Raw genomic sequence first — 20598 nt, 5'->3', positions numbered from 1 at the left:
AGCTCCTATTGGCACGGGTGTCGTCGCAACCAACAACTGTCACATGGCGGACGAAGAGGGAATGAAACTAATGAGCAAGGCAACGCATTACGCTTTTAATTATCTTACATTCAAAAGACAAGTGAAATCAGGTACAAATGAAAATGTAAAAGGGTTTTCGATCACGAGCTCGTTTCCTACCCATTCCCTCCCCCAGACTCAGAGGGCTGATGCCACAACGTGGCAGAAGAAGAACGCTTCAACGTAGAAGAAGCGTTAAGAGACCGATTTATCATGGGTTTGTTTACCGGTGTCGTTCGCGCAGGATATGGCGGTTCTAACACTATCGAAGGCGATGGAACTCGCAGAAAATATTCGTTGCGCAAGCGAAGGCGCAGCGGCAGCTCCGAGCGTCAGCGCAACCAGTACAACGAAGGATGATCATCTCTTCAAAATTTTGCGTGATAAAAAGCTAAAAGCGAAGTGTGATGTGTGCGGCTATTCTAATCACTCAAAAAAATCAGTGTCGTTTTGCTAAACTATCGTGTAATAGGACATGTCCCAAAATGAGTTTATAATAATTATAATTTATAGGCAGGTCGATAGATTTTTTTACGGATAGAGGATACAATTTGCTGTTGAGAAAATAATTTTCATAATTTTTGGAACCCGCATTAATTAGATAAATATTTTTTTGTTTCGCTCCCTTGTTACAAACCTACAAATTAAACATAGACAGTGCAATAAGTGTTCAAAACAGCCAATAAAAACACCTGGAATTGAATTCATATTCGGTTAGCTGTCAATGTCATGTAATATTGTCAAATGTCAATAAGACACAAATTAAAAAGAAACATTAATTCTCTGTCTACGATTTAATGTTTCTTTTTAATTATGTATTAAACAAAAAAATCCTTAATTGACATTTCAAAGAAAACTAAAAATGGGCTTGTATGCACTGTTATGTGTCTTTATACCATCCCGTGTCGGATTTGATCACATGACTAAGAGACGTAGTGGCGCAGAACCTCCTGGATCCTAAGCGTTTGTTTGGCAATACAGATAGTCCAAACGAAGAAAGAAAGGCGATCTCAATTCTCGACGGCACATACATATAATGTGTTCAGAAGAACGCTAATTTTATTTTCTTAACCAAAATCTTATAGTAACCACAAGGTCCGAAATTTTTCAAAGCTTTTTTATTTGTTTGTTGCGATGGTAAAATAATAGCGATTGATAGACCACACGCTGTAACAACCTATGATGCGCAGGTTATGAATATCTCTTTAAATGACGAAGGCGTATTTCATTGTGATGTCATTGGTGGTGTTTTTATTTTACACCGTGGTTTCAGAGAAGTTGATCAAGAGTCCTGCGGTTATGTGGCACTGTAACATAGCGACATCTAGTGAGAAATTCGGGAACTAAAATGGTTTACGTATGTGTACTAGATGGCGCTAATTACTAATAAAATAATCGATAGGTGTAATTAAAAACAAAAAAATAAATAAATACCTAATCAAGTTCATTTATTTAATTTATATATTATTATATGGTTAATAAAACTTCACCTGCCAACCGTCGTGTATGACATATTTTTTCACAGTCAAATAAGTTAAATTAAAAATATATATATATATATATATATATATATATATAAAACCAAACCAAATTCGAATAGAAATGAATCCAATAGATCTCACAAAACGCAGAAAACATTTTATAAAGTAAAAAAATATAAGAGAGAAACCCTTATTATTTCATTGGGCAGCTTGTCACTTAGACCTGTCGATCGTGGAAGTTGTAGATTTACTCGACATAGCACTGTATTGTTTACCCTCAAATACTACCCATTTAATAAATAAAATACTGTTTGTTTTTCTGAAATACTGTTTAATAATCTTCATAGACCATCTCCATCCAATAATAATAAGACGTTGTCACGTCAAAAAACAAATGCACTTCCAAAATTGACATCGTTTTTTTCAAGCAATCAGTCAGAATCTGGCAAAGATAATATTGTATAACAAGAATCTCAATCTTTATCATCTGTTACAACACAAAATTGATAAAAACAGTACAGGCACCTCAGATGAACATTTTGATGACGATAAAATAAATGGCAAAATTAAAACACCTGTTCCTGTTCCCGATAAATCTGAACCTGTTATTGTTGCGATTCCTGAAGTTTCAGAAATTGAACTCGACAATTCTAATAAAGAGACAGATGCTGGGCTGTGGACGGATTTTTCTGAGGAAGATATTTGCTATTGGATTGACCATGGTCCAGGAAATTGTCAGCACCATCAGGGCCATTTCATGAATTGCGCCGTACATATCATCATCATCAAAAAAAAAGGATCTTTGTTTGCAAATTTGTTGGTAACAAAACCATCGCCATAGCGCCGAGCTAATTTGCAGCTGACGGATTTAGTGATTGGCGAAAAATAGTTCAGCTCATAAGGACTTTATGCTAACTTATTTGAGTCGAAGACAAGGTCTAGGATCACCAAACATCTAGAGGCACAAGTGAAAGAAGGAAGAAAATATTAGCAAAATGTATTGCAACGAGTTATAGCAGTTATACAAACACTTGCAGAACGTGGTTTGGCCTTTAGGGGATATGATGAGTCTTTTATTTTAGGATATATACATAATGGGAATTTTTTGGGTTCACTTGAACTTATGGCACAATTTGATCCATTTTTAGCAAGCCATATCCATTTTTAGAAAGCCATATTGCAACATATGGAAATAAAGGGAAAGGCAACCAATCATATCTATCGAAAATAGTATGCGATGAGCTTATCGTTATCGCTTTTAGTGAGTGGTAAAGTTCACAAAGTGATTGTCAAAGACATACAATCAGCTAGGTACTTCAGCCTCTCAGTGGGCTCCACGCCTGACCTATCACATACGGATCAACAAAGTATTATTTTGAGATATGTAACGCCGTCTGATGATATGCTCGTGGAACGATTTTTTAAATTTAAAAAGTCATATCGGAGAGAGAGAGGTATCTGTCAGAGTCTGATTAATAGGTATAACTGGAATGAAGACAGCATGAAATTAGCGTTGTTAGCTTTGAGGAAGCAAGAAGAAGTCTGATACGCATCAGGTATGACCTCCAAATTTAGCTCTACGGTAAGTAAAGTAAGTAAAAAATGTTTCCATCAAATCAAGAGTCTAATGATCAACCGCAGTGTAGCTCATCAAGACCAAGTACTGTGGATAAGCTTGTTGGTCCACCCATATATACAGGGCTAACTCAATCATCTGTTTCAATCAATCAAGTATATACTAAGCTGTGTAAATTGGAAGAAGATCATAACATTCACAGTGATAAAAGATTTGCAACAGGCTGTACAGTTCTTACTGGAGGGGAAGGCTAAATCTCCGGGGATTGCGCAAGTCGAGGCTCGAGCTAAAGCTCTCCAAGAAGCCCAGAAATTACACCCCTCAACTGCAGCTAGCAGCCAACAAACTCCCTTTATTAAGCCTCCAACTCTTAATACGGCTCGGAAGAAAGGAAGGGTGCAGATAGCACAGAATAAGGGACAAAGAACTGGATTCATAGCTCCTAATACAACCCCCAGAGGGCTTGATGTACATATGGTTCGCCAAGATACTGATAGTACGATCATTGGGAGAGCAAGAAATAGTCAGTTAATGTTGAAAAGAGGGAAAGACCCTGTTGCGTTTGTCCCAAAACCCTCACAGAGAAATATAGGATCGACCTCTGAGTCTTCTAATGTGCAGATTAAGCAGATGCCGGATGGTTCTCTTATCCAAAGACTGAAACCTCCTGTTAGGAGAGATAAGTGGGTGAACAGACGCCACTCTGTAAAGGGAACACCTCAAATTTTTGAACCTCCCGCAACTGATATGGTAAACAATCCTTCGGCAACATCTGTTCAAGCCTCGTTTCAGATGATCCATTTGTTAGAATGATCCGGCATTAGCACATCAGAATTCAAAGCGCATCTCAAAATCATCAGCCAAAAAGGAAGAAAAAAAGGAAAAACATTGTAGAGTCAAGATAATAAATATCATATCAGGCACAAAAAGCCAAGTAGCCAAAAAGCCAGGCTAATTAGTATTAGTATTAAAAGAAGTTGGTTTAAATGAAGCTAGCAGGATATATGTGCCAAAAGCAACATTAAAAAGATTTGAGATTAAAAACGTCAAAGCTAAAGGGGAAAAACAGATTGTAGGCTCTGAAGGAGATCTTTCTCCTGATTTGGAAAAAAATTAGTGAATTATATTTTAGAGATGGCTAGCTGCAGCATTTACGCTAAGTGGGAGTCCTTTATTTGGTCAGTGCGCTTTTATTTTTTTTATAAATAATATAAAATCTTAGTATTAAGTTTTTGATGTTTTAAGTTTTTTTAACCAAATAAAAATATTTTCTTTTTCTTTAATAATGGAATGTTGTTTCTACGGTATAACACCAACTGCTGTCACAAGTATGGTTTTCAAAATAGCAGAGAAAAATGGTTTAGTAAAGTAAAAGAAACTGCCGGAAAAAAATGGTACCCTATAGCCTCTAATAAGCAAACAGTGAATGCCTTTTTTGAAAAGCTACAAAGAATTATGGACGAATATGGTATCCAAGATCTCCAAGAGATTCCAAAACCACGAAAGTATGTGTTCATGCTTTCTTCTCTTCATCATGACTAAGAAATAGATTATGAATCAGGCGTGAAAAAAACATGCAGTTTTAATACTTTTTATAATAAAACCAAGAGCGGCGTAGACAACGTTGACAAACTTATTCAATCTTACGATGTATCACGAAACTAGGAGCTAAAAGGACCCCGTTGTTATACATGCAATATGTATGGTCACTTGAGCCATTTCTGTAAAAAGTAGAAGCAATATAAAGACCAAGCCAATAAGCAATACAACTCATCAGGTTTTATTGCAGCTTTTTCAGCTTTTTTTACCACAGCAGATAATCTTACCGGACCAGGATAGTAGAAAAGTTTGTTATAAGGCCAGATTAGTCATAAAAAGCTTCAAACAAAGGAAGGGTGTTCACGCCAACCGCGTGACGTTCCAAAAAATGGCAACACTGTATAGACGGACTTCCTGGAAACGCGTCCGCCATATTGAAAATCTCTCTTGGGAAAATTCGGTCGGCTCGCGCGCACCTTTACAAGTGTCTCAGTGAAAAAAAACGCATAAAACCCCAATAATCAGCACATAATCCCACTCGAGTGGCGTGTAAAACAGTGTTCCGCGCAAACCTATTCAATTCAGTGCCGTGACACCATAAAAATCCAGCCGCAATACAGCCGCCGGTCATCACCTCAACGGCGTCGCTCCGCACCAGCATCAAAGGTCAGTCCGATTCCCAGCTCATCCACGCCCTTCCACACAGTTTGGTCCAACAATAAAGGCCTGGTCCTTCGACACCCCTCTCAAAATCGACTTATTCCTAGCACACCGGCCTAACGAGGCCGCAGCAATAACATAATTTTTGGTCTTCGAGCCTCAAAACCAGTGCCGTGGACGGCAATATTTCCATTAGCATCTCAATTCTCTATATAATATTCTATTTCCATTAATATCCCACTAATTGTTTCATTATTTTCGTTTTTTAATAACCTAAAAATTTTCTCATACATACGCCCCTAACCCTACTCTTGAGTCTATGCGTCCACTCATTCACTCATAGCAGGTGAGTTAGGTTTAGTCTGTGACGCCTGTCAAGTGAGGTGTCAGCTGTCATTGCTCTTCAAACTTGACAACTTATCTGTCAATAAAACAAAATTATTGTTCGTACAAATATAAAATCGGCGCAATTATCGAGTTTTCGTGAGTGTTTGTGATAAAAGTGCATTAAATCGCTTATCGCTAATTACAATACAGCCTCTGCGCATACAATACAACAGGATTTCAGTGAATTAGTAGTAAAATTCTACTTCTTATTCTAGAGATAGGTACGGACCTATTATCCAATAACCCAAAGTACTCGATAGAGGAGTTCAGCGCACGCTTTACAAAAGCGGACGAATTTAAACGTCGTCTAGAAAAAGTGTATCATGCCGTTTTAGACGAAGAGGAGTTAGATTCGAAAACAGAAAACACGTACACTCAGAATTATAACGAGGCGACTGACGCATACCTACAAATTCTCACCATACATCAAAAACTCCAAACAAATACATCAGCCCATACATCGAAAACTACCGCATCGACGAACATTCTGCCCAAGATTGAGTCACCCAGGTTCAGCTCTAAATTAGAAGACTGGCCAAGTTTCATAGCCATTTTCACAAGCTTGACAAAGGACATGACGAACATCACGAACCTCTCGGGCGAGGCACTAAATATGATCTCCCATTTACAAATAACAGACACCAACTTCACCGTGGCCCTGGACATTTTGACCAGGCGCTACGAAAATCGTCGAGTACTAATCGATCGATTTGTAGACATTATACTTGGCCTTCCCAACATCACATCGAGGTCGGACATACGCCAGTCGTTTTTAGTGCCCCTAATTTCAGCACAATCGGCTCTACAAAATCTAAAACTCCCCATAAACGACTGCGACTATGTGTTCGTCTCGATAGTAGTTCGAAAATTGAAAGGCGACCTGCGGACACTCTTCGAACGTCAGCACACATCATCAGAAACACTACCAACACTCAACAACTTAATATCATTTTTGGAGGAGCATGCGAGATGCTCTGAAACAGAGCACTCCAGCCCACAAAACACATTTAGACAGGAAAACACACCGCAGGCCGCCCGTAGGTACTCACCAGTTCCAGGTCCATCTCACCAACAGCAACAATATTACACACCCAGACTTCTCATCCGCGCACAACATCCGCCCACAAATACACACACACCTGTCAGTCGCCCGTTCACACACACACGTCCCACTTATCTAGCCCATCCATCGCGTTCACCAATGTTGACTACACCTACACGACCTCCTCTACTGAATTCACCCCCGCGCACACCTCAGGCAAATTCACCAACATTAAATAATACTGTTCGCGCGGCGAGAGTTTGGCTTTGACCGTTATTGCGCAGAAATCAGAAATTGGGTATCAACGGGCATTAGCGGGGTGCGGGGCGGGTGCGCGGTGCTCTGATTGGCGCTCCAGTCGTTACCTGCCTCTCGCACCGAAACGACGTACCGCGCACTCCTGTTGTACAATCACGTTCACAAATGAATTGCTATTTTCGTTAATTGTTGTCGATTGTTATTATTTGTTGAGTTTGTTTGTTTAAGTTTTTTTGTTAAATATTAAAAAGTGATTTAAAAATGCGTAAAAAAAACATTGTTTTAAAAAGGCAAGCACGGAAAATGATATATGACGTGAATTGCTTTTTAAAGAAAGAAGCTGACGAATGTATCGATTCATTGAAGCAAATTCGAAGTAAGATTGAGGAAGTTGCTTCTTTACTCAGTCAGTCGGAAAATAACCAAACTATAGAGACTTTGCAGGTAATGAAAACGGAAACTGTTTCTAAATTAAATAGAGTAGTCAGTAAATTAGCTCAGATTCAAAAACGGACATCGGAGGCCACTAAGACTTCAATTGGCACTGTAAAAAATATCGCAAATCAAGCCAAGAGTTCCGATTTGCTAATTACTTTCAGAACACCTGGAAAAAAACGTCCCAGAGCTAAACCAGTTACCAATATTGATAATTTTGACCAAGGTGTTATAAAAAGATGTTTACACAATTTTCACAAGACGAATAATGAACTTCCCACCATTGGGAAACTAAAAAAGAAACTTGAGGAAGATATAAACTTTAAAGGGTCAGAAACAAGTCTTCGTGTAATTGTAAAGGAGTTAGGATTTCGCTGGAAAAAAACAGAAAACAACCGTAAATTACTAATAGAAACATCGAATATCCGATTACAACGCATTGAATATTTAAGAAAAATAAAAAAATATCGACAAGAAGGAAGACCCATTGTTTACACAGATGAATCCTACGTAGATTCATCGCACTCAACAACCAAAGCCTGGAGCGATTGCCCTACGGAAGGACTAAAAAAACCCATTTCTAAAGGACAACGAGTTGTGATAGTCCACGCAGGATCTGAAGCTGGGTTTATACCAAATGCTTTATTAACTTTTAAAGCCGGCACCAAAACAGGGGACTATCACGACAACATGAATTACGAGAATTATGAAAAATGGCTTAGGACACAATTAATTCCCAACCTACCACCCAATTCTGTAGTGGTTGTCGACAACGCCTCATACCACAATAAACAATGGGATTTAGCACCGTCCTCCAATACCAAAAAAGCCGATATGCAAAATTGGCTAACTAATAAAGGCATACAATATGATTCAACAATGCTCAAGCCACAATTGTACAACATGATAAAAGCTAATAAAGAAAGATTTAAAACTTTTTCAATAGATCAAATTTTAGCAGAAGCAAACCATAGCATATTGAGATTACCGCCTTACCATCCAGACCTCAACCCCATAGAAATGGCATGGGCTACTATTAAACAATATGTAGCTAGCAAAAATGTTAAATGGAATTTACAAGAATGTACCAAACTTATCAAAGAAAAAGTATCCTTAATGGGTGCCCAGGAATGGGAAAAAATATGTAAGAAGGTAAAAGATATAGAAGAAGAGTACGCCAAGAGTGACTATGTAGTTGATTTACTTACCGAGCAATTTATAATTCGCGCCGATGATAGTTCCGAAGACGATGATTCTGATGATGGTTATGAAGATGATGATGATGACAACTGCGACCGAGGAAGCCCTGAACCCGGACCCTCAACAAGCAAAAGACGTTGCACAATTTCGTGCAACGTCGGCAGCACCAATGACCCATGCGGTAATTTCATAGAAGGCGTTAAACCGTTAACTGATTCAGAATCTGAATAGTACTGCTGCTAAGACTTTTTTTTAATGTTAACTTTTTTAAATTACATTTTGGTGTAGTTTCACCCCCTTTTGGTGTTGCAGATTATCCAGGGACACACTGTATTTAATAATTATTTTAAGTTTTCTTTTGTTCTTATGTACCAATTTTACATGTATCTTGGAATAAATAATTTTATTAAAAACAATTATTTAGAATTTTCATTGCTGTCTCTGTATAAACATTTTAAATATGTAAAATAACTATCAATAGTTTTAATAAATGAAGAAGTTTATCTACTTCGTATTATTTTCTAGCATTATTATCACTATACATGAATTTTGACCCACTCAAATATCCAACCTGGTACATAAAAAAGGAAAAGTATTGTGTGCGTGACAGTACCCATGCGCAGTAATCCCCTCCATCCGAAGGTCAAAGCCAAACTCTCGCCGCGCGAACTATAATATCTACTGTCCCTGGTGCTCCACAAAAGGTCACAAATTAATTGCTTGCAAAAAATACAACTCACAGCCCATACAAGGGAGGTGGGATTTCATCATGGCCCGCGACCGATGCAGAAAGTGCCTAGGCCCGCACTATGAAAATGAGTGCCGGTCGAGTGGTTGCTGCAAGGAGTGCGGGAACCCTAACCATCACACCTCCCTGCACAGACCTGAAGAAAATTTCACCACACAACCCTCATCCGCTCACTGGTTGCCGCCAGCCCTCCGGGAACAACCCAGGCACCGCGCGGCAGACAGCACACTACACACCTCAGCACATGCACAACGCAACTCGCCCTCACCGCCGCGCGAACGGGGTCATGCACCTCCATCGCACACTCATACACAGTGACTAGCAACGATTACGGAGCACCAGGAATATGAAAACGAACCGACGTCCGTTAATACTACTGAGGGCGTTTATTTCGGTAGAACATCCGCCACCTTATTAGCGGTTTCGGGCGCAAATTTAACCACGCCGAAACGCCATGGTGGATGGAAATCTGATAGAGTAGCGAAAAGCAATATTGAGGATTCGATTGAAAACAAATTAGAAATCACCTAGCGTATCACAGATATCATATCTATTTATCCAACTCGATCTCGACCATCTAAATCAAGATATCCCTTAATCCCGGAACTATTATCTTCCACGTTTATCTCACATACTCATTATTCGTCTCCACAGAAGTCGGAAATTAAGTTATATACAGGTGCACGACCTAACCCCCTATCGCATAAGCGAAGTCAAAAGCTTTGTTTTCTCGGGCGTTGATTTCTTAGGGCCTCTCTACTTATCGCCTTATTGCCGCCGCGATGTAAAAAAGCATGAAAGCTTACTTGTGCTTATTCGTTTGTCTAAATACTAAAGCAGTGTGATTCGGACTTTAGTGCGGATATTTTTTTCGTGGTTCTGTATCATCAATAGAACATAAATCTACCAACAGTTCGATACATTTTATGTAATATTTTTTTTTTAATTTATGTCTCAGAAATAACAAAATAATGGACACATTACCAAACAAACTGCGCAACTGCTGGCGGCACTTTGTAAGACGCCGACAAAGACTGACGGGGGTGGCAGGGGTGAGGCGATCAAAAAATCCCTGAGGACGCCTGCCGAATTGCCGATGGGCGACCAGTGACAGACAATCTGCCGTCGCGTGCGCATTTAAGTCGAATCATGCTTTAATGCAAAAGTTGGGACGGCCACACTCGTCGAACGTGCCCTCACAACGCTCAAGATTCTGCCGCGGTTTATTAATATAAACCCAATGCAACTTCGCCCGCGGTACTTCGCGGAGTAGAACGTCCTGTGAACAAGATGTCCGGTCTCACACCTTGCTGAAGACCGACGGCAGCGCGACGAGATGCTCCCCCGCGAGGCTTCGCGGTCGGAACTACGTTCGAAGAACGCCAGGAGAAATCCAAATTCAAGAGATCCCAGAACCCGCGCTGCAACTGTAGCGTTATCCATACAAATATTATTGTTTAGTCATTATTAGCGTATCCACATTAATATTTAGTTCGTAAATTATCTATAAGTTTACAACGTACCAAATTATAAGTTAACATGTGGCGCGCACATGTCGATACTAACATCTCAAGAACACATTACTAACCCAATGTATTTAGTAATATAAAACCAGTTGAACAGTAAACGGCGATCGATAAACACGCTTTTCTTTGCCACCTTACCTTCTAACCACTAGCGGCAAACAACGAGGGACGACTCGCCCCCCGCCGCAGCCCTCGCTGTCGCCATGCGGCCCCCGGCTCGCGCGCCGCCAGTCGCTGGCGCAGTGCCGCGCTCAGTCGCGACCGAGACGCCCGGCCGAGCGCCCGCGCACGCCGTTGCCGCCGCCACGCGCCTTGTGTTTGTGCATGCATGTATGTTTGTATGCATGTTTTTTTTTTTTTGGTTATTTTACTACTTTTGTCAAACCTTGCATGTTTTCTTGTGTTTGTGCATGCATTTATGTTTGTATGTATTTTTTTTTTTGGTTATTTTACTACTTTTGTCAAACCTTGCATGTTTTCTTGTGTTTGTGCATGCATGTATGTTTGTATTTTTTTTTGTTATTTTACTACTTTTGCATTTTCATTTTCATGCATGCATGCATTTTCGTTTGGGTTTCTTAGAGAGATAAGTCGTCCTCGCATGCGCGGTGGTCAGACGCATCGAGGGAGAGGAAGTGTACGTGGCAGAGGGGGGCGTAGCGCACTGGTGGATGGTGGTGGAGCTATTGGGTCTAACCGTGGTGGCGGCTCCAGTAGATGCGCCAGAACCCGAGGCGGCCGCGTCAACCCTCGACCAGGCCCCAGCACCATAGACCAGTTAGTATTTTAATAATTTATTTGATTCATTTATTTTTACTAAGTAAAATCATATTGATATATTTGGATCGTTATAAATTTTAGACTCGAGATAACCAACATACATGAGCTGCCAAGAGATAGGGCCCTCTCGAGACGCCTTTAATTGGCGAAAGAAAGCGCAGGTGGCAACCGTAAGTTCTGCTTCAGTATATTATTATAGATTTAATACTAAGTCGCGAAGCTGAAGTGGCAATAGGCAGGCCACATAGTTCGAAGAGCCGATGGACGTTGGGGTCCCAAGGTACTGGAATGGCGACCCCGCACCGGAAGCGCAGTGTTGATCGACCCCCCCATTAGGTGGACCGAAAAACATCAAGCGGGTTGCAGGGAGCCGCTGGATGCAGGCGGCTCGAGACCGTTTTGTTTGGAAGCCCATGCAAGAGGCCTATGTCCAGAAGTGGACGTCCATCGGCTGATGATGATGATGATGATGACTAACAAATTTTCAAAATTGTTTATAAAATCTAGATCCACCCGCCCGCATCGCCCGAGTCCGAGGCCCCTATCTCCACAAGACCTGCTTCAAGAAGAATTGGAGGCCGTACCTTCAAAATTAAATGCCTATATAATACTGAGATGTATCTGCGATTATCATCATCAGAAATGTTCCCGTATTTGATTGATGACACTCAAATGACATACGGGTGACGGGAGAGGAAAGACTGCGCGGGTATGAAGTTGCCAAGACGGGCGCTGTGAGCTTGACTCCCTACCGCTACACGGCTTCGTGTGTTGCACGCTAATGTGTTAAGGATACTATTGCTTTTGTTCCAGGTTTGTCGAATGTGGAGATGCGTCAGGCCTAAGCTCGTCTTTGCAGCATTTGCGACCGGTACCGTCTACTAGTCGCTCTCGGCACGCATTACGCGAAGACGAAATCAGCAATTTAATCAACCATGGTAAGTTCCTGCTATTTTGTTTGGGGTGGGTCACGGCGAAATGTATGGTTCCTACAAGATTTAAAACAAATCCATGATTTGTTGTTACAGGAAGCGACGATAGTGACGAGAGCGACGTAGACGATGAGATATCGGTGCCATCCATGCCTGCAATTAGAAGAGTAATCCAGAGCATCCTTGAGACGCCTTTTGATGAAGATTTCGCGGACCCAGCCCCTGACACTCACACCGACACCACCACACATCACTTGAGCTTGTTTTTGATGGAGAGCGTTGGAAACGCAAACGCATAGGAAAGGTATTTCGTATGAGGGGCCCATAAATATGTCCACCGCCGATCCTTATACCATTTTTACCGAGATATGGGATCGGCCTATCATGGAGCATATTGCCTCCGAAACCAACAAATACGCTCGGCAGGTGGCAGGCCAGAAGTTCCGGAATCATAGTCTCCATCCCAATAGCCGCATCACTAACTGGGTTGACACCTCAGTGGATGAGTTATACAGATTTTTTGCAATACTATTGGCGATGGGGATTGTGGTTAAGACCAGACTCGAAGAATACTGGAGTACCGCCGCTGATATTTTGTCAACTCCCAAATTCAGCGCATTGATCGTTATATTATCTTAAGTAAATGCCTGCATTTCAACGACAATGCCATGTGTGCGCCAGAATTAGAGTACTCTGAGGCAAGCTTATATAAAATACAGTCAATATTGTTACATTTGAGCTCTAAATTTCAAAAAATGTATACTCCGAAACAGAACATCTCACTAGACGAGAGCCTTTGATGTGGAAAGGCTGGCTCGAAATCGGCCAACTTATTCCGAATAAAGCTGCGACTCGCGGTATTAAATCTTATGAGGTCTGTGAATCTCAAACCGGCTACTTATGGCGGTTTGATAGACACGCTCATAAGAGATCTCCACCGCAGCAGTTTGCTAATCCATTAGAGGCCTCTACCCCGACAATTGTATTGAAGCTGATCCAGGGCTTGGAGCATAAAGGGATGGAGCACTGTGGATGGATAACTTTTACCAGTCCCCATGTCTGGCTCGACGCCTGAAATCTTTAGGGTTTGACTGAGTGGGAACCCTGCGGACCGATCGTAAGTTCGTCCCGCAGGCCTTGCAGTCTCACGAAAAGGTACATGAGGCCAGGAGATATCACTGTAAGTATTCTATAAATTACCTCAGGGGACGTAGACATCTTGGTATGGACAGACGCTAATAGGGTGGCCATGATGACACGTTTCTTCTGCTTCTTCGTCTCCGTCACTTAGTCATTCTAACTTTCGCGTAAAATTATCAAAATCGTTATTAGATAAACATACAACAAACCCTTTGCCGATTTTGCCTACACAACAGCCTACAGAAGTAGACGTCAGTCACCGCTTAGATGAGCTCCCCATGGGGCCCAGTCAACGTATGCGGCGCACATGAAAGGTGTGTAAGAAATTCAAGCAATTGCAAATAATCAAACCCTACATCGTAATTCTAAATTATTAGCACTCTCTCCATTTTTAGATTCAAAAGGCGTATTGAGAGTTGGAGGTAGAATCCACAATTCGGAGTTTAGTTATAATAAAAGGCATCCCATGATTTTAGATTCTAAACATAATCTCACTAAATTAATAATGTTATATGAGCATAACCGTTTATTTCATGCTGGACCCCAATTACTTCTGGCATATGTTCGATAACAATATTGGCCAATAGGAGGCCGAAACTTAGCTCGTAGCACCGTTAAAAATTGTATAATATGCACACGTCTGCGAGGTAATACTTTACAACCCCTGATGGGTAATTTGCCTGCCGAACGAAATAAGTACCCCTACCTTTGTCTTCCATTCGTGCGGTATCGATATGGCCGGACCCTTTATGATCTCTAGTAGGAAAGGAAAAGGGAGCCGTATCTCAAATGTTACCTATGTTTATTCGTCTGTTTGACAATATGGCGGCTGTCAGTCATATATTGCGATCGGGGGTCGAATTTTAAGGGCGCAAATAATGAATTAAAAAGGCTGTTAAGGTCCAGTCATCAGTCGGTTTCCGATTATGCCAGCAATGAGGGCATAGAATTTAAATTTAGCCCTGCGTACTCACCTCATTTCGGAGGTATTTGGGAGGCGGGGATTAAATCTGCGAAAACACACTTAAAACGCATTGCGGGTAATGCTTCACTAACGTTTGAAGAGTTGTCTACGTTGTTTTCGCAAATAGAATCTATCCTAAACTTACGCTCTCTCACTCCTTTAACTTCAGATCCCACCGATCCTTCTCCTTTAACTCCAGGACACTTCTTGATCGGACGGCCTCTTATGTCAGTACCATCGTAACCTATCGATTTTATGCGTCTCAACAGATACCGAGCCCAGTCCAACCGGATCAAGAATATATGAAAGGTATCCTTTCAAGGCCTGGAGGATGTTTACGCGCAGACGAGCGAGGGGAGCGGTCATTAGGAGCTGCGGGAGGGGGTCATCGGCGCCGGCACCGGGAGGCGACCGGCGCATTCAACATCAAATATTCCAGCCTACCGTACTACTTTTTACTCCGAATTACCAAATTTAACGCCAATTTCAGGCTTTTGTAATATATTAATGTAAATGTAAATAAAGATATGAAAAACGAAAGAGAATTTAAATATTTACCTAAACACTGCGTACATGTTGTTTTGGCTGTAACATACCTGTATGCATGAAACCATGTTTCCTTACCTTACATTCAAAATGTTAATGTTAATGACCAGGACAGACAGCTTACAAGATAAAACCCTGCTGCAAAAACCCCGGTCACTGCAACAGTTAATAGACGCTATGGAAGCTGTTCAAGGAGGATTTATATCAGAACGTGCAGCAGCATTACGTTTTTCTATTTCCAGAAGAACGTTGAAAAATGACTTAAAATCTGGAAAAGTTGAGAAACAAATAGGGCGTCGCACAATTTTAAGCTGCCGAGCATATAAATGATTTAACGGCAAGAATCAAAAGGCCTGCTTCTACAGGATTCCCACTAACCCCAAAAGTAATACGCCATCAGGCTTGCGTTTTCTGAGAAAAGCACCAAATTCCAACCATTTTCAACCACAAAACGAAGTTAGCTGGAAAAGATTGGTTGAAAATGATTTTAAAAAGATACGTTGACATATCTATGCATAAGGTTCAGATTTTAAGCCCCGGTAGAGCACAAAAAAATTACAAAGCAATAGTGAAGCGGCATTTTGATAAATATAAAACTGATATGAGAAATTTAAACTGCAACAGGAGGACTGCTTCAAAGAGTTTCAAAAAAATGTGCTCGTATCTATCCGCGATATTAAGAAACAGACCGAAGAAATAAGTACTTCTTTGGATTTATTATCTAAGCAATACGACGATATTAGGCTGAAAATTGAGAAAATTGAAAAAGAAAATTTCTACACCTGTTTAGAACTTTTGGAAGATAAAATTGAGTTATTAGAGAAAAGATCCAAATCATGCCTCATGCCTTGAATTGAGAAATATTCCCACCAAAAAATCAGAAAATAAGGATGAATTGTTGGGGTTGGTCTCTAAATTAAGCAAAACTCTAAAGGTTCCGTTGAAAAACAATGCAATCCGTGATATTTATAGATCGAATGCCAAGCCCGAGACAAACACGCCTATAAATATATAGATTTTTCTTCTGTAATGACAAGAGACAATTCTACAAGCATTAAAAATGTACAACAGAGAACATCGAGGGACAGATAAACTATGTACTAAGCACCTCCAGCTTGATATGCCCTCTCAACCGATATTTATGTCTGAAGCCTTTACCTACAAATGCAAAAAACTTTTTCATTTTTCATACTCGGAAAGTAGAGTTGTTTTGATCCGAGTATTGGTATGGAAAATGCAGCTTCCCTCCACATTGAGGGAATAACTCATACCAATTACTTCCCACCTAAGGGCCGGAATGAACTTTAAAATTAGAACTGCTGTCATCAGCTGTAACGAGAGCGACGTAGACGATGAGATATCGGTGCCATCCATGCCTGCAATTAGAAGAGTTATCCAGAGCATCCTTGAGACGCCTTTTGATGAAGATTTCGCGGACCCAGCCCCTGACACTCACACCGACACCACCACACATCATCTGAGCTTGTTTTTGATTGGAGAGCGTTTCGTAGTCCTCCGATTCCACCAGAATCGAGGCGGAAAACGTTCTCCGCCGAAAATGTGGGGCCCACAAATATGTCCACCGCCGATCCTTATACCATTTTTACCGAGATATGGGATCGGCCTATCATGGAGCATATTGCCTCCGAAACCAACAAATGCGCTCAGCAGGTGGCAGGCCAGAAGTTCCGGAATCATAGTCTCCATCCCAATAGCCGCATCACTAACTGGGTTGACACCTCAGTGGATGAGTTAGACAGATTTTTTGCAATACTATTGGCGATGGGGATTGTGGTTAAGACCAGACTCGAAGAATACTGGAGTACCGCCGCTGATATTTTGTCAACTCCCAAATTCAGCGCATTGATCGTTATATTATCTTAAGTAAATGCCTGCATTTCAACGACAATGCCATGTGTGCGCCAGAATTAGAGTACTCTGAGGCAAGCTTATATAAAAAACAGCCAATATTGTTATATTTTAACTCTAAATTTAAAAAAAATGTATACTCCGAAACAGAACATCTCACTAGACGAGAGCCTTTGATGAGGAAAGGCTGGCTCGAAATCGGCCAGCTTATTCCGAATAAAGCTGCGACTCGACTCGCGGTATTAAATCTTATGAGGTCTGTGTATCTCAAACCGGCTACTTATGGCGGTTTGATATTCACGCTCATAAGAGATCTCCACCGCAGCAGTTTGCTAATCCATTAGAGGCCTCTACCCCGACAATTGTATTGAAGCTGATCCAGCGCTTGGAGCATAAAGGGTATACACTATGGATGGATAACTTTTACCAGTCCCCATGTCTGGCTCGACGCCTGAAATCTTTAAGGTTTGACTCCGTCCTAAATTCTCATATCATACACTGACACGTTTCTTCTGCTTCTTCGTCTCCGTCACTTAGTCATCGTAACTTTCGCGTAAAATTATTAAAATCGTTATTAGATAATCAACAAACCCTTTGCCGATTTTGCCTACAGAAGTAGACGTCAGTCACCGCTTAGATGAGCTTCCCATGGGGCCCAGTCAACGTATGCGGCGCACATGCAAGGTGTGTAAGAAACTGGGAACATGTTGTTATGGTTGTAACATACCTGTATGCATGAAACCATGTTTCCTAGCCTTACATTTAAAATGTTAATGTTAATGACCAGGACAGACAGCTTACCGTGCATTCACTGACCCAGGATTTGAACCCAGTACCTCCATTTTTCTTTCCTTTTTCTTCTCATAGTACAGTGATGGAGCTTAAACCCCACTAAGCAGCTCGATCTAATGCGGGTTGGCCGGCTTATGATGATAATGTTAAATTAACTAACGACCACTATCAAATTTAAAATGGTTATTATAAATTGTAATGGTTCATTAAACACATGTTCTCGGATTTCAAGTAATCAGATTGCCCTTTTTTAGTACCGAGCCGTTCCGGTCCCACAATGGAGACGTTTTTGTAAAGCTTGTGTGATAATAAATAATTGTATGGTTTTTCAATTATTGTACAAAAATCTGGAAAACAGTCGCAAATTCTGATTTCAAAGTAGAATGAATAATCTAATTAGACATTATTTCATTGGACAGTGGAACTCAAACCTTATTGGCAGTCTATAATGCTTCGAAATCTGTGAAAAGTTTCGATCATCTTCGTTATATGCATTACGTCAAGTCAACAAAACTTAATAAACCTGTGCAGCTTTCAAATATTCCACCAACAAGTGCAGCTGCTCATCAACATTTCAAACGTGTATATTATTAAGTTTAAACTTGGTTAGGGCATGATTGGAACCCCAGGTATGGGGTTGGGCATTGCGAAACGATTTTCTGGAGCTTATCATAACAATTTTACCACCTGCTCCAGGAGATTTACTAAATACTAAATACAATTTGAGTGGTTGCGGTTCGCGATGCGGATGCAGGAAAGCGGGCTTGCAATGCTCTTTAGCTTGTTGCCAATGTAATAATTTATGGATACGTAAAACAATCACAAGAGTAGGATATATAATGAAATTACAAGGAAATCTATAACGACTAATTAGCACTCGCTATTTAAAGAGTAAAAGTCGACCAACTTAATAAACCTAGTTGGTAATCTAAAATTGCATACTAATTCCATTGTTAATTAAAAAGATAAAGTTGTCAGTAAGATAACTCAGAGTTCGTTTGTTTGAAAACTAGAAAGATAATGTTTAGTATGTTTGTAGTTTAATGGATTTTTGATTTTTTTTTTGGGTTCCTTCTTTACATGCAAAGTGAGGATGAATTTTTCATCGTCTATCCCATAATGTGGGGTATGGTTATCGGTATTTTTGTGTATTACATAGGGGATTAAAATGCTAACTTAATCTACGGAACCCTACTCTGCGTGTGGCCTGACACGCACCTGGCCGGTTTTTTTTTATTTTAACCAAAGGGCAACTGAATATTTATACGACTCACAACGATTCACAATAATTCACGAACCCTTTAGAAAACGTCGCTCGACACCGCATATGATGGGTCGAGCGACGAAGTGGAGCCAAAAATGCCATTTTATTATATGCATAGCTGCATTTTCATTTACCAATGAAAATGCAGCTATGCTTCGAAATTAGAATAATGAGTACTTTACCACTCGGCTGAATATTCACCTTATTTTTGGTTTTATTCACTTTAATTTGTGTGTTTTTTTTAGTTCAAGATAACCCCGGTCACTACAACAGTTAAAAGAGTACCCCGGTCACTGCAACAGTTAAAAGACGCTATGGGGGCTGTTCAAGGAGGATTTATATCAGAACGTGCAGCAGCATTACGTTTTTCTATTTCCAGAAGAACGTTGAAAAATCACTTAAAATCTGGAAAAGTTGAAAAACAAATAGGGCGTCGCACAATTTTAGCTGCCGAGCATATGATTTAGCGGCAAGAATCAAAAGGCCTGCTTCTATAGGATTCCCACTGACCCGAAAAGTAATACGCCATTAGGCTTACGTTTTCTGTGAAAAGCACCAAATTCCACACCATTTTCAACCACAAAACGAAGTTAGCTGGAAAAGATTGGTTGAAAATGTTTTTAAAAACATACGTCGACATATCCATGCGTAAGGTTCAGATTTTAAGCCCCGGTAGAGCACAAAAAAATAACGAAGCAATAGTGATGCGGCATTTTGATAAATATAAAAAAATATATGAAGATTTAGACCTTCCAAACTATCCACTGCGCTTATACAATATAATATAGATAAAAAATGATGCAGGCTCACCACGATCATAATCAGCCAGTGGTTTTGGCGAAAAAGGTGCTAAAAGATTACATATGGTGGCGCCAGAACATGCTGGTCCACATTAGGCAACCCAGGTTTAACAAATACCACAAAAAGGTTTTTAAAAATCCGTTATTTTTAGCTCAATACGTAGAGTAGGAAAATAAACATTTTTGTCATTGTTGATTAAATAAGTATTCTATAAATATATAGCTCTTTTATTTATATCTATTAAATTAAGGTGGTCCTAATTTGCCGCAAGTACCTCCTTTACCCTTTTAGGCTGGTTTTACAGTCACGCGTTTCGGCAGCGCCGTCGGAGCGCGCGCGCTCGGATATGTATTGGGGTATTAGTAGCGTTTCAAATTCGCGCGCTTGAGCAGCGCCGTTCGTTGAACGCGTCCTATTCGCGCGACGCGGTCGAAGCGCGCGCCGCTCGTGCGCTTCTACGGCCATTGTGCGTTTTAGTCTCACGCCGTTGAGACGTGCCGTTAGGTACTGTTGTGTACAAAATGAATCACATCGATACGGGTCGAGTAATTGACGAAGTGCGAATTAGAAGATGTTTATGGGACCCGGCCGATGATTT

The 20598-nt window shown here is 40.7% G+C and overlaps 2 protein-coding genes across 2 annotated transcripts; both read left to right on the top strand.

Moving 5' to 3' along the window:
• Positions 1 to 5887: 5887 nt before the first annotated feature.
• On the top strand, positions 5888 to 9109 carry LOC112056753 (uncharacterized; the record flags this gene model as incomplete). Its single annotated transcript, XM_024097227.2, has 1 exon — positions 5888 to 9109. A coding segment is annotated over one exon (1128 nt), but the record flags the coding sequence as incomplete, so codon positions are not given.
• On the top strand, positions 8129 to 8869 carry LOC128199357 (uncharacterized). Its single transcript, XM_052888548.1, has one exon. It carries the CDS (start codon positions 8129 to 8131, stop codon positions 8867 to 8869), a length of 741 nt encoding a protein of 246 aa, XP_052744508.1.
• Positions 9110 to 20598: the final 11489 nt, after the last annotated feature.

This window comes from Bicyclus anynana, chromosome 23 (assembly GCF_947172395.1).
Source record: "Bicyclus anynana chromosome 23, ilBicAnyn1.1, whole genome shotgun sequence".
Lineage (NCBI taxonomy): Eukaryota > Metazoa > Arthropoda > Insecta > Lepidoptera > Nymphalidae > Bicyclus > Bicyclus anynana.
The sequence above is the reverse complement of the archived record's forward strand: the minus strand, read 5'-3'. Positions and strand labels throughout refer to the sequence as shown.